Here is a 14539-nt window from a genome sequence, read left to right as displayed (position 1 = left end):
TTTAGCCGTAATAGATTATGAAAAATTAAGAAAACAAAATTGGGAGGCTGTGTGAACCTGGCCCCCCCACCACGTAGTACAAACGATTTAGTTGGCTCATTTGAAAGATTTTCGTTTGTACCGGATTGTACCGTAGTTTGTTTCGTTTGTACCGTTCTGGATTATGAAAAATTAACGAAACAAAATGGGGGCCCAGATCAAACAGGCCCCCAAATCACGACTTAATACACCGGGTACCCATGATTTTTGTATGTCATATGAAAGTACTTGGTTAGTACAGGATTGTACCACAAAGAGTTTTATTTTAGCCGTAATAGATTATGAAAAATTAAGAAAACAAAATTGGGGGGCTGTGTGAACCTGGCCCCCCCACCACGTAGTACAAACGATTTAGTTGGCTCATTTGAAAGATTTTCGTTTGTACCGGATTGTACCGTAGTTTGTTTCGTTTGTACCGTTCTGGATTATGAAAAATTAACGAAACAAAATGGGGGCCCAGATCAAACAGGCCCCCAAATCACGACTTAATACACCGGGTACCCATGATTTTTGTATGTCATATGAAAGTTCTTGGTTAGTACAGGATTGTACCACAAAGAGTTTATTTTAGCCGTAATAGATTATGAAAAATTAAGAAAACAAAATTGGGGGGCTGTGTGAACCTGGCCCCCCCACCACGTAGTACAAACGATTTAGTTGGCTCATTTGAAAGATTTTTGTTTGTACCGGATTGTATCGTAGTTTGTTTCGTTTGTACCGTTCTGGATTATGAAAAATTAACGAAACAAAATGGGGGCCCAGATCAAACAGGCTCCCAAATCACGACTTAATACACCGGGTACCCATGATTTTTGTATGTCATATGAAAGTACTTGATTAGTACAGGATTGTACCACAAAGAGTTTTATTTTAGCCGTAATAGATTATGAAAAATTAACAAAACAAAATTGGGGCGCTGTGTGAACCTGCCCCCCCCCCCCCCACCACGTAGTACAAACGATTTAGTTGGCTCATTTGAAAGATTTTCGTTTTTACCGGATTGTACCGTAGTTTGTTTCGTTTGTACCGTTCTGGATTATGAAAAATTAACGAAACAAAATGAGGGCCCAGCTCAAGCAGGCTCTCAAATCACGACTTAATACACCAGATACACATGACCTCTGTATGTCATATTAAAGCCCTTGGATAGTACCGGATTCTACGGCAAAGAGTTTTATTTTAGCCGTAACAGGTTATGATAAATTAAGGAAACAAAATTGGGGGGCTGTGTGAACCTGGCCCCCCCACCACGTAGTACAAACGATTTAGTTGAATCATTTGAAAGATTTTCGTTTGTACCGGATTGTGCCGTAGTTTGTTTCGTTTTTCCCGCCGTAGATTATGTTAAATTAACGAAACAAACTGGGGTCCCAATTCAAGCAAACATTCTAATCAAGTTTTAAAACACAGGATACATATGACTTTCGAGAAATTTGACTTTGTCATGGCAGGTCAACCTGGCCCGCACATGTTTGTTTTCTTTCCAATTCGAATCAAAACGTCACCAAAAATTTGTACCCAATATGTATCAATTTATTGCATCAAAGTTAGAATTTGTACCGCCATCAATTTCGAGGAATTTGAATTTTTAATGGCGCGTCAGGCTGGGCTGGAGAACTTATTTTCCTTTTCAATTCGAAGCAAAAAACTACCAAAACTTGTACCCAAAATGCACCAATCTGTACCACAAAAATTGAAAATTGTACCCCGAATATTTTTTGAGAAAATTGAACTTTTGTTGGGAAGTCAATCTGGACAGCACAAGTCATTTTTCTTCTCAATTCCAACTAAACCGTTACCAAAATTTGTACCCAATATATACCAATTTGTAGCACCAAAATTATAATCTGTACTACCACCAATTTCGACAAACATGAATTTTTATTGGCGGATCAAACTGGCCCGCACAACTCTTTTTCCTTCGAATTTGAATCGAAACGGCACCAAAAATTTGTAACCAATATGTACTATTTTTTTATTACGAAAATTACAATTTGATCCCCCATGAGTTTCGAGAAATATTAATTTTTGATGGTGAGTCAAACAGGCCCACTCAACAAATTTTTCTGTTCAATTCGAATGAAAATATCAAAAAAATTGTAAGAATTTTTACTCCCACCAATTTCTACAAATTTAAATTTTTGATGTGTCACGCTGGCCTGCACAACTTGTTTTTCTTTCCGATTCCAAGCAAGGCGTTACCAAAAATTTGTACGCAATTTGTACCACAAAATTTAGATTTGTACTCCCACCAATTTCGAGAATTGTGAATTTTAGACGGCGGATCGAAGTTACCCTCATAACTTATTTTTCTTTACAATTCGAATCAAAACGGGACCAAAAATTTGTACCAGATCTGTACCAATTCATACCACTAAAATTAGAATTAGCACCCGCATCAATATCTAGAAGTTTGAATTTTTGATGGAGGATCATGCTGGCTTGGGCAACTTATTTTTCTTTCAAATTCGAATCAACACGGCATCAAAAAATTGTAGCCAATATTTACGAATTTGCAGTATCAAAATTAGAATTTATATCCCCACCAATTTCGAGAAATACGAATTTAGATATGCGGGTTAGACTGATCCGCACAACTTATTTTTCTTTAAAATTTGAATCAAAACTGTACCAAATACCTGTACCCTATATGTAACGATTTGTACCGTCAAAATTATAATCTGTACCCTCACTAATTTCGACAAAAATGAAATTTTCATATATAACGGGTGAAGCAGAGCCGAACAACTCTTTTCCCTTCCAATTCGAATCAAAATGGCACTAAATGTTGGTACCTAATATGTACCAATTTGTACGACGACAATTAGAGTTATACTCCAACTAATTTCGAGAAATTTGAATTTTTGTGGAGGAAAATTTTCTCCTCCACTGCTTTTTTTCATTCTAGTTCGAATCGAAACGGTACCAAAAATTTGTACCCTATATGTAGAAATTTGTATCAACAAAATTAGAATTTCTACCCCCACTAATTTCGAGAAATTAGAATTCTTGATGGTGGACCAAATATTTGTACCCAATATGTACCAATTTATACCACCAAAATTAGAATTTGTACCTCCACCAATATCGAGAAATTTGAATTTATGTTGGCGGTTCAAGCTGCCTGCATAACTTGCTTATCTTTCCAATTCGAATCAGTACAGTATCAAAAATTTGTACTCAATATGTACCAATTTGTACCACCAAAATTAAATTTGTATCCCCAGTTATTTCGAGAAATTTGAATTTTTGGTGGCAACGTCAAGCTGGTCCCCACAACTTATTTTCTTTTCAATTCGGATCGAAATGGTATCGAAAATATGTACCTAATATGTACCAATTTGTACCACAAAAATTAGAATTTGTGCAACTACCAATTTTGAGAAATTTGAATTCTCAATGCTCGATCCAACTTGACGTCGAAACCTGGCTCGGCCAACACATTTCTTTTATTAATTCGAATCAAAATGTTACCAAAAATTTGTGCCAAATAGATATTAGTTTGCGCCATTTATAAACACCGAAGACAAAATTATTTTAATATTTTTCTACGGTGTACCAAATGTTAGAAAGAATAAAGGAAAGCATTATCACAAAACAACTTGGTTGGGGGAGAGAGAGTCAAACATCTACATATGTTGGGGACTCCAAAATATTTATGAGTGGGTGATTTTTTTCTCCAACCATTTGTGATCATGGATAATATTAATTTTTATTATAGAACTCATTCAGAGGATCAGTTCTGTGAAATCGTCTCTATCCACTCATATCTCCGTTTCGATAACAGAGTCTAAGTTCTAATTTTGCTTATACAAATTTTTACAAATTCAGTTACCATCAATAATACACTCCAGAGTTAAAATGTTTAATGGAAATAGTAACAAATTCATTTGCGAAGTAGTGATGTCGAATTTTAAAAAATTCGTTTCTCTGGTTTACCTTGAGATCAAATAGATACACACATTTGAGTAAGCATTTCAGATTTATTGAATTGGTGCAGGTACAATGTAATATTTTTTTGTTACAAATTGTCTAAAAAGTTTGGACAAATTCATATGAATTCTGAATAAGCCTTTGGCCTGGAAGAGTTGACTTGGTGATAAATTGGCCCTTCGTTGAATAACAATTTCTAATCTTTATTCGTACATGATTTTGCTCATGCAAATCATAAGCAAATTTCCGTTCCGTTTTTATGAATTGCGGGGAAATTTGTTTGCACGTTCTCGTTCGAATCGAATACTATTTTGATTGAATACAAAAAAAAAAAAAGGATTGCCATGCCCAGGAAGATTGCAATGAAAATTTAAATTTCTAGAAATTGGTAAGGTTGGAAATTCTAAATTTGAGAGTACAAACTGGTACATACTTGCCACAAACTTTTGGTAACATTTTAATCCGAATTCATAAACCAAATGTGTTGCGCGAGCCAAGTTTCGACGTTAAGTTGGCTCCAGCATTGAAAATTCAAATTTCTCCAAATCGGTGAGGGTACAAATTCTAATTTTATAGGTAGAAATTGATACATATCGAGTACACATTATTGGTACCGTTTTCATTCGAATTGCAAAGAAAAATAAGTTATACGGGCCAGTTTCACCCGCCACCAGAAATTATAATTTCTCGAAATTAGTAGGGGTACAAATTCTAATTGCGGCGGTACAAATTGGTACATATTTTGTTCAAATTTTTGGTGAGGTTTTGATTCGAATTTGAAACAAAAATAAGTTGGCCGGCCAGTTTGACCTGCAATTTAATTCATATTTCTTGAAATTGGTTGCTGTACAAATTCTAGTTTTGGTGATACAAGTTGTTACATATTGGCTACAAGTTTTGGTACAGTTTTGATTCGAATTAGGAAGCAAAAAGTTTTGTGCTCGCCAGTTCAAGTCCCTCGAAAGTTCCTCAAGTTCCTCGAAATTGTTGGGGCTAGAAATTCTAAGTTTTGTTGAAAAAATTGAACATATAGGGTACAAATTTTTGAAAAATTTTGATTAAAATTGGAAAGAAAAATAAGTTGTGTGAGCAAGTTTGACCTTCCAACAAAATTCTGTCTGACGTGACTTGCCACGCTCCACGAAATTTCTTGGGATATAAATTCTAATTTTGGTGTTACAAATTGGTACACATTGGGTACAGAATTCTGGTACCGTTTTGATTTGAATTGGGAAGAAAAAGTGTGCAAGCCTACTTGACTCGCCATTAAAAATTCAATTCTCGCGAAATTGGTGAGGGTGCAAATCATAGTTTTGGAGGTACAAATTGGTATATATTGTTTACAAAGTTTTAATACAGTTTTCATTCAAATTAAAAAAAAATGTGTTGTGTAGGCCAGTTGTGGTCATGCTGATCTACTGATCCTCCATTACATCCCAATTTTGTCGAAATAAGTAGTGTGTACAAATTCTAATTTTCATGGTACAATACGAAGCAAAAAACCTGCAACATGAAAGTTTAAGTTCATTGTGAAACTACGCCAACAACATAGGCAACCAACCTAACGTCTTTGTGGCACTGATCACGCCAGGATAACCTTCGGCTTCGTCCCCCTGCACACTTCGTTTGGAGCAAGAAATGCATAGACCACGTGACTACAAACCACAAATTTCTCACAAGATGGAGTAATAGATTGAGGTTCTTCTCATTTCTCTTCTCATTTTACATCCTCAGTTTTAAAGAGAGAGAAAAAGAAAAAGGTCAACGTGATAAAAACTAAATAAAGAGGAATATGCGAAATATAAAGGAAAAGAAAACGTGCGCATATATTGACAAATGACACATGCACTTCAAAGGAGACCACCTCAAATTTTGTTATGAACCATATATAATAACTGTGAGAATCAGCAAACCACAAAGACATAATTACACACAGTAAGTGTTACATAACACATAATTATTTAAACAAATAAAAATGCTCGCAGAAAACTGAAAATGTCTTTAAAATCTCAACCATAACTGAAACAAGAGATTACTTCTCTATTGTTTTTCTTCGTAGCATCCATCTACATGGAGGAATGAGAAAGAGAGAACATCTTAAGAGATTCGCACGTATACAATATCGGAAACTGCTAAATGGAAAAAATTACAGTCTTTGGATGGGATTCGAACCCAGAACCATAGTATTAGAAATCCCACACTCTACCGATGTAGCTAGTCTGACAGTAATACCCTGTTCCTCCATCATTACCTATGAAAGATGGAATGGAGTCTGCAGAAAACTACGTCTAACATGTCCACGACAAACCGCCTATAACCTATGTCTAATTGGTACTTAAAAAAGCTAGTTCTACACGTGCATAGAAAAGTAAAATCAAATGAGTAATTAGTACACATCACTTTGTCTGTCTCACTCTATCTCTGACTATAGAAATCGAGGAAGAAGAAAAAAGTATATAGGTGAGAACACAGGAAGAACAAGCAAAAATATAAGTTGCAGGAAACTGAATATCAAGGAGAGAGAGAAAGAGAGAGAGACATAGAGACAGAGAGAAAAATAGAGGAACGGAGCAAATGATTTAAGGACTATCGTTTGCAGGACTATCGTTTTATGTATTTTGCTGATCAGTTTTTTCTTTTGCTTAGAAATTTATTACCAACAGTACATGGTTGCTTCGATTCCCGGCAGCAGCTCATATGGTTCGGATTCCACGTTAATAAGTAGGTCCACGTCTCATATAGTCTCGCTGCTGAACGGACGTTAAACTCAAAATCATCAACAACATCTAAATGATTGTTGTGGGAAAATTAGTAATTTATTATGTTGCATAAACCACGTTTTCCACTATTACTGAAACAGTAAGAAAACAAGACAACGCGGGCATTTGCTACCTTTTTACAAATTAATATTTGTCATCTAGCAAGCAATTTAGAAGAAACAGAGTATCAGGCCCGTAGCCAGCCCAAAAATTTAGGGGGGGGGGCGGCCGAAGTTAAGGGGAGCCCGACCCAATCATATTATACTTCATCACCATATTATAGTTCATTTGCAAGCCTATCGTGAAACCTTTATTGGGGTCAGCCAAAGTTTATGGGGGGCCCGGCCCCCCTAGCCCCCCGTGGATACGGGCCTGCAGAGTATTCAATACATTAAATGTATAGCACAGTTGTGAACCTTCTTTTCCGATGTATATTAAATCATTTGTTCCGTTCCTCTATTTTTCTCTCTGTCTCTATGTCTCTCTCTCTTTCTCTCTCTCCTTGATATTCAGTTTCCTGCAACTTATATTTTTGCTTGTTCTTCCTGTGTTCTCACCTATATACTTTTTTCTTCTTCCTCGATTTCTATAGTCAGAGATAGAGTGAGACAGACAAAGTGATGTGTACTAATTACTCATTTGATTTTACTTTTCTATGCACGTGTAGAACTAGCTTTTTTAAGTACCAATTAGACATAGGTTATAGGCGGTTTGTCGTGGACATGTTAGACGTAGTTTTCTGCAGACTCCATTCCATCTTTCATAGGTAATGATGGAGGAACAGGGTATTACTGTCAGACTAGCTACATCGGTAGAGTGTGGGATTTTTAATACTATGGTTCTGGGTTCGAATCCCATCCAAAGACTGTAATTTTTTCCATTTAGCAGTTTCCGATATTGTATACGTGCGAATCTCTTAAGATGTTCTCTCTTTCTCATTTCTCCATGTAGATGGATGCTACGAAGAAAAACAATAGAGAAGTAATCTCTTGTTTCAGTTATGGTTGAGATTTTAAAGACATTTTCAGCTTTCTGCGAGCATTTTTATTTGTTTAAATAAATATGTGTTATATAACACTTACTGTGTGTAATTATGTCTTTGTGGTTTGCTGATTCTCACAGTTATTATATATGGTTCATAACAAAATTTGAGGTGGTCTCCTTTGAAGTGCATGTGTCATTTGTCAATATATGCGCACGTTTTCTTTTCCTTTATATTTCGCATATTCCTCTTTATTTAGTTTTTATCACGTTGACCTTTTTCTTTTTCTCTCTGTTTAAAACTGAGGATGTAAAATGAGAAGAGAAATGAGAAGAACCTCAATCTATTACTCCATCTTGTGAGAAATTTGTGGTTTGTAGTCACGTGGTCTATGCATTTCTTGCTCCAAACGAAGTGTGCAGGGGGACGAAGCCGAAGGTTATCCTGGCGTGATCAGTGCCACAAAGACGTTAGGTTGGTTGCCTATGTTGTTGGCATAGTTTCACAATGAACTTAAACTTTCATGTTGCAGGTTTTTTGCTTCGTATTGTACAAGTGGGCGCATAATGGGTACCGTTATGATTCAAATTTTTCGATACCGTTATGATTCGAATTTGAAAGAAAAATAAGTTGTGCAATCCAGTTTGACCCGCCATCAAAACTAAAATTTCTCGAAATTGGTGGAAGTACAAGTTCTAATTTGGTGGTACAAATTGGTAAGTATGGGGTACCAATTTATGGTGTCATTTTGATTCGAATTGGAAAGAAAAATAGTTGTGAGGCTCTGCTCCACCCGTTATCAAAAATCCAACCTTTTTCGAAATTGATGAGGGTACAAACTTTAATTGTGGCGTTACAAATTTGAACATATCGGGTAAAAATATTTGATACCGTTTTGATTTGAATTTTAATGAAAAATAAGTTGTGCGGGCCAGTTTAACCCACAAACCTAAATCTAAATCAAACTAAAACTCATTGTGTTACAATCCGCTACTAAAAAAGTACCTTCATATGACATACAAAACTCATGTGTACCCGGTGTATTAAGTCGTGATTTGAGGGCCTGTTTCATCTGAGCCTCCATTTTGTATCGTTAATTTTTCATAATCCAGGACGGTACAAACGAAACAAACTACGGTACAAACGAAAATCTTTCAAATGAGCCAACTAAATCGTTTGTACTACGTGGTGGGGGGGGGCAGGTTCATACAGCCCCCCCAATATTGTTTTCTTAATTTTTCATAATCTATTATGGCTAAAATAAAACTCTTTGTGGTACAATCCTGTACTAACCAAGTACTTTCGTATGACATACAAAAATCATGGGTACCCGGTGTATTAAGTCGTGATTTCGGGGCCTGTTTGATCTGGGCCCCATTTTGTTTCGTTAATTTTTCATAATCCAGAACGGTACAAACGAAACAAACTACGGTACAAACGAAAATCTTTCAAATGAGCCAACTAAATCGTTTGTACTACGTGGTGGGGGGGCCAGGTTCACACAGCCCCCCCCCAATTTTGTTTTCTTAATTTTTCATAATCTATTACGGCTAAAATAAAACTCTTTGTGGTACAATCCTGTACTAACCAAGTACTTTCATATGACATACAAAAATCATGGGTACCTGGTATATTAAGTCGTGATTTGGGGGCCTGTTTGATCTGGGCCCCCATTTTGTTTCGTTAATTTTTCATAATCCAGAACGGTACAAACGAAACAAACTACGGTACAATCCGGTACAAACGAAAATCTTTCAAATGAGCCAACTAAATCGTTTGTACTACGTGGTGGAGGGGCCAGGTTCACACAGCCCCCCCAATTTTGTTTTCTTAATTTTTCATAATCTATTACGGCTAAAATAAATCTCTTTGTGGTACAATCCTGAACTAACCAAGTACTTTCATATGACATACAAAAATCATGGGTACCTGGTATATTAAGTCGTGATTTGGGGGCCTGTTTGATCTGGGCCCCCATTTTGTTTCGTTAATTTTTCATAATCCAGAACGGTACAAACGAAACAAACTACGGTACAATCCGGTACAAACGAAAATCTTTCAAATGAGCCTACTAAATCGTTTGTACTACGTGGTGGGGGGGCCAGGTTCACACAGCCCCCCCAATTTTGTTTTCTTAATTTTTCATAATCTATTACGGCTAAAATAAAACTCTTTGTGGTACAATTCGGTACTAACCAAGTACTTTCATATGACATACAAAAATCATGTGTACCAGGTGTATTAAGTCGTGATTTGGGGCCTGTTTGTTCTGGGCCCCCATTTTGTTTCGTTAATTTTTCATAATTCAGAACGGTACAAACGAAACAAACTACGGTACAATCCGGTACAAACGAAAATCTTTCAAATGAGCCAATTAAATCGATCCTAGGACAATGTGGGGGGGCTGCGTGAAGTTGGCCCCCCCACTTTGTTTTTTTAATTTCTCATACTGCAGTACAGTACAAACAAAAATATTTGCGGTACAAACCGGTACAAACGAAGTACTTTTTATTGATATGCGGAAATCGTTTGTACCGAGAGGTGGGGGGGCCAGGTTCACAAGGGTTTATTTCTGCTATTACTCCAAGATTTGCTACTCCTCAACCCTTTGACTACCAATTTTTTAAATGTAAATATTCTTTTATATGTACATGTATGACTTCTTTAATGTGGGATATTCCTGACATTTGTACACAGTTTTGGAAACTAAACACAGTCTCCTAGTCACATCTGAATCGATGGGAGAACATTTTTTTTAATTTTTTACAGAATTTTCTAAAAAAAATCCCAACTATGTTTGAATTATTCGCATGGAACACATGAGTCCCGTTGGTAGTCAAAGGGTTAATCTTAGAACGCTAACTGCTCATGGTAAATTCTGTCCTCTTCTATCAAAAATCTAATCCGAAATCACATGCATCAAACATACGCGCACTAACTATTCGGCCATATCGCAGCTACAACTTCCCTTGTGAGCCATGATTTCCGTTTAATGAATATCGAAATTACTCTATTTTAACATGAAAATATTATAAATTTAAATTATCTTCCAGTTTTAAATATATGACACGATCAAAAGTTGGAAACAATCGTGGGATCCTAGTACAGTTCCGTTCAAGTAAATACACTTAAAATAATAATAATAATGATGTTTTACAGCATTGAAATATATCTCTTCTTACCTGGCATATAACGTGTTTTGTATTCATACTGTCTTCTTATCACCATTTCCAAATTAGGTTCTTTGGTGCTGGATACACTGATTTTTACTCTGCCATTCTTCACTGCGCCTTCAACCACCTGTTACAAACAAAAACAACTGAGATCACACTACCTTCGTAAAATAATTCATTCTATACTGTAGTTTAGAGTGTATCTGACTCATTGTTTTACAGTAACTGAAAAGTGTGAATTTTATCAATGCTGTACACAGACATCTAGTTTTCGGTATAATATTAACCCTTTTAAATTCCGGCTTTTTTAAGGTAAATTATAGACTTTCAGTCAAGCGGCTATATCATCATCCCTATTTATCTTAGGATCATGGTTCATACCTCGTTTTCTCCACAACAGAGCAACCTTTCAAATGGTACCATTCATATTTTCCTATCGTGTCCCTGAGGCGAGGAATTTTCAGAGAAATCGGGATTTTTCCCTGAAGATTTTTTCTAATTTTGAGGCCCCCCTGGATCCCCCCTGTGTTAACGCAGAGACCTGAAAATCAACGGAAAAATACTAAGGGGTGTACTAAATGTGTGTACCAAATTCGATGCTTCTATCTTGAATAGTAAGGGCGGGAAAAATATTTATCAATAATCCTTACAGTGATCCAGATTACCGCAAACGACCTTGATCTCAGGTGAAAAATTTCCTGAGATATCCATATTCATTCTAGCATCATGGTTTCCCAATCATTCTCTTCAGAATAGAACTGCCTTTCAAACGTATCATTCACATGTCTCTAGCATGTATCTGAGGCAGGAAAATCGCAAACATAGGGATTTTTTGGTTAAACAGGGTGTCTACTAAAATTCCAAAATGACATTTCGTGACTTTTTCGTGACCATTCCTTCACCAAATCATAAAATTTCTTAACATTTTCAAGAGCAAATTTGGGTGCGAATTAGGCCGAATTTTCATCCATGCGTTAAAAGCGTCCTTTACTTGCGATTTGGTAGCGTCTAAAGCCGACCACAGACATTTTTGGTGGTGAATTTTGACGTTTTATAGAACGAAATTTTCCAATCTGTACTTACATTTGTACAGTTAAAAAAATCGTGACCCAAAAGCTAAATTTCGTGACCTTTTCATGACTTTCATGGCCGTTTTCTGATTTCGTGACTTTCTCGTGACATTCGTGACTTTCGTGACCGATAGACACCCTGTTAAAATATCTCTTTTAAAAATTTTTTGGCCCTCTGGACCCTCCTTGAGTCAACACAAAGGTCTGAAAAACATTTAATAAATACTACTAGGTGGATTGAATGTTTGTGCAAAACTTCAATCTTCTAGGTATAAAAGTAAGCCTGCCATAAAATAATAAAAATAGGTCAGATCCCAAAAAAATTTTTTTTTCAGGATCTCAGGTAAAAATTCCTGAGACATCCATATATACTCTAGGATCATGGTTCGCAAATCATTCTCTTCAGAATAGAACTGCCTTTCAAATGGTACCATTTACATGTCTCCATCACGTATCTAATACGTGACAATCGCGAAAAAAGGGATGTTTTGGTAAAAAAAAAAAAAGAATATCCCCTTTTGTTTTTACCTTTTTGCCCCTCTGGACTCCCCCTGTGTTAACGCAGAGATCTGAAAAAAATCTGATAAATACTACTCGGTGGACTGAATGTTTGTGCCAAATTTAATTCTTCTAGGTGCAAAAGTAAGGCCGCCAAAAAATAATAAATATAAGCCTAACAAACAAACTTTTTTTTTAAAGTTATGACGTCATCACCTCCTATGTCTCGACGTAAAAAGACGTGAAACTACGTGTAACATGTTCTACAATGCCTCTAAACTTTAAAAAAAAAAAAAAAAAAAAAAAAAAAAAACCTGAAGTAAAAGCTTTATTGGGTCTTTTTTAATCGAATAATGGAGACACTACTTTACTACCTAAAAATAGGTAAGAGAACTAAAAAGGGCTAAGGAGCTGTGAAGCTCTTTTCCTCACAGTTAAAATAGAAAAACATAATGTTGTTATCCATGAATTCAGAATATTAATTTTTCGTGGACAATAACTATAATTGCAACGTGTTGCGCAGAAGATAGTTCACGCACATAAGCAGTTACAAGACTAGTATTAAAGATCATAGAATAAAGTAAAAAAAAAACGACAATTATACCAATTAAACGAAAAACAAGATTTTTTTAGACATTAGGGAGGAGAAGACATAGGAAAAAAGACACTTTAAAGAACAAAAGCACCTGAGAAGAGTAAAGAAGAGGACTTTATTGAAGTGTAGGATAAGATGAACGTCAATATTGTTAGAAGACTAGACGAAGTTTAGTGTATGAAGATAAAACTAATTGAAGAAGTGATGGGTAAGAACAAAAGAAAGCAAAGAAATAATAAATAGAAGGGGGGAAAAAAGGTTTAGAAAAGTATTGAAGGAATTATTAAAAAATATAAATAACACTTAAATAATAATTTTAAAATGCGAAAATATAGCTACATAAAAAATAAGATACAATAAAAATTATATCGAAATAATACAAGGAATTGAGACAGATTTTTTACACAATGGGAAGCGGACCACGTATGGTGCATACTATTGGTATTACAGATAGTTCAGATCAGCTGCAGTTCGTTGAAAAGATAAAAGCCTTAAAATCTCTTAATGAGGGACATGAAAGAGTCTGAGGAATGGGTATTTTAAGTACACTAACGTGGAAGGTATGGTCTAATGTCCTGCTGTGACTTGCTATGTGTTTTGAGACAAGTATACTTGGAATTTGAGAGCTGCAGAAGGGTGTCTACTAAAATTCCAAAATGACATTTCGTGACTTTTTCGTGACCTTTTCTTTCCCAAATCATAAAATTTAGTAACATTTTCAAGAGCAAATCTGGGTGCGAATTGAGCCGAATTTTCATGCATGCGATAGAAGCGTGCTTTGCTTACAATTTGGTAGCGTCTAAAGCCGATCATAGACATTTTTGGTGGTGAATTTTGACGTTTTATAAAACAAAATTTTCCAGTCTATACTTATATTTGTACAGATAAAAAAAAAAAAAAAAAAAAAAAAAAAAATCTTGAACTAAAAGCTAAATTTCGTGACTTTTTCTTGACTTTCATGACCGTTTTCTGATTTTGTGACTTTTTCATGACATTCGTGACCGATAGAACCCTGGATCTGTGATCGTTGATGTGAACTGAAAGAGTAATTAGATAGTATCGCTTATGTAGAAAGTTGGATAGTGAGCCAACTTAGAGATAAAATTAGCTTGGAATAATAAGCAACTACCGAAATGATAAAAAGTGTGTTACCTGTGACGGGGCGTTGGAAACTCGAACTAGTATGTAATATTGGACAGGTAGTTACACACACAAAACAAAGGAAGTCAAAATCATCCGTAAACTACTTCTCATGCTGATATAATAAATGTTGTGCGTCATTTTATACAAGAACAAAAAATCCAACGTTGAATTTAGATCAAGATCACTTACATAAAGTTTGGGTTTTGTCGTTAGCAGATTTGTTGTACAAATATAACGTTCACAAAAGTTAATATAATCAAGTTGTAGAATAATTTTGTGTTGTATACTCAAAGGAGTGAGGTAAAGGCAACAATTTGTACAGTTTTGATCTAACAATAATTTATACG

General features: G+C 35.6%; 1 protein-coding gene across 3 annotated transcripts in view; it reads right to left on the bottom strand.

Annotated features, from left to right (window-relative positions):
* pcm (5'-3' exoribonuclease pacman) overlaps window positions 1–14539 on the bottom strand; it is a 136838-nt gene that overhangs the window by 60629 nt on the left and 61670 nt on the right. For all 3 annotated transcript variants that reach the window (XM_081736800.1, XM_081736801.1, XM_081736802.1), the window contains exon 19: window positions 10896–11013. In XM_081736800.1, coding sequence (XP_081592926.1) covers window positions 10896–11013 — 118 coding nt within the window. The remainder of the gene's footprint in view (window positions 1–10895; window positions 11014–14539) is intronic.

Source organism: Thermobia domestica, chromosome 13 (genome assembly GCF_964235325.1).
Source record: "Thermobia domestica chromosome 13, izTheDome1.hap1.1, whole genome shotgun sequence".
NCBI lineage: Eukaryota > Metazoa > Arthropoda > Insecta > Zygentoma > Lepismatidae > Thermobia > Thermobia domestica.
The sequence above is the reverse complement of the archived record's forward strand: the minus strand, read 5'-3'. Positions and strand labels throughout refer to the sequence as shown.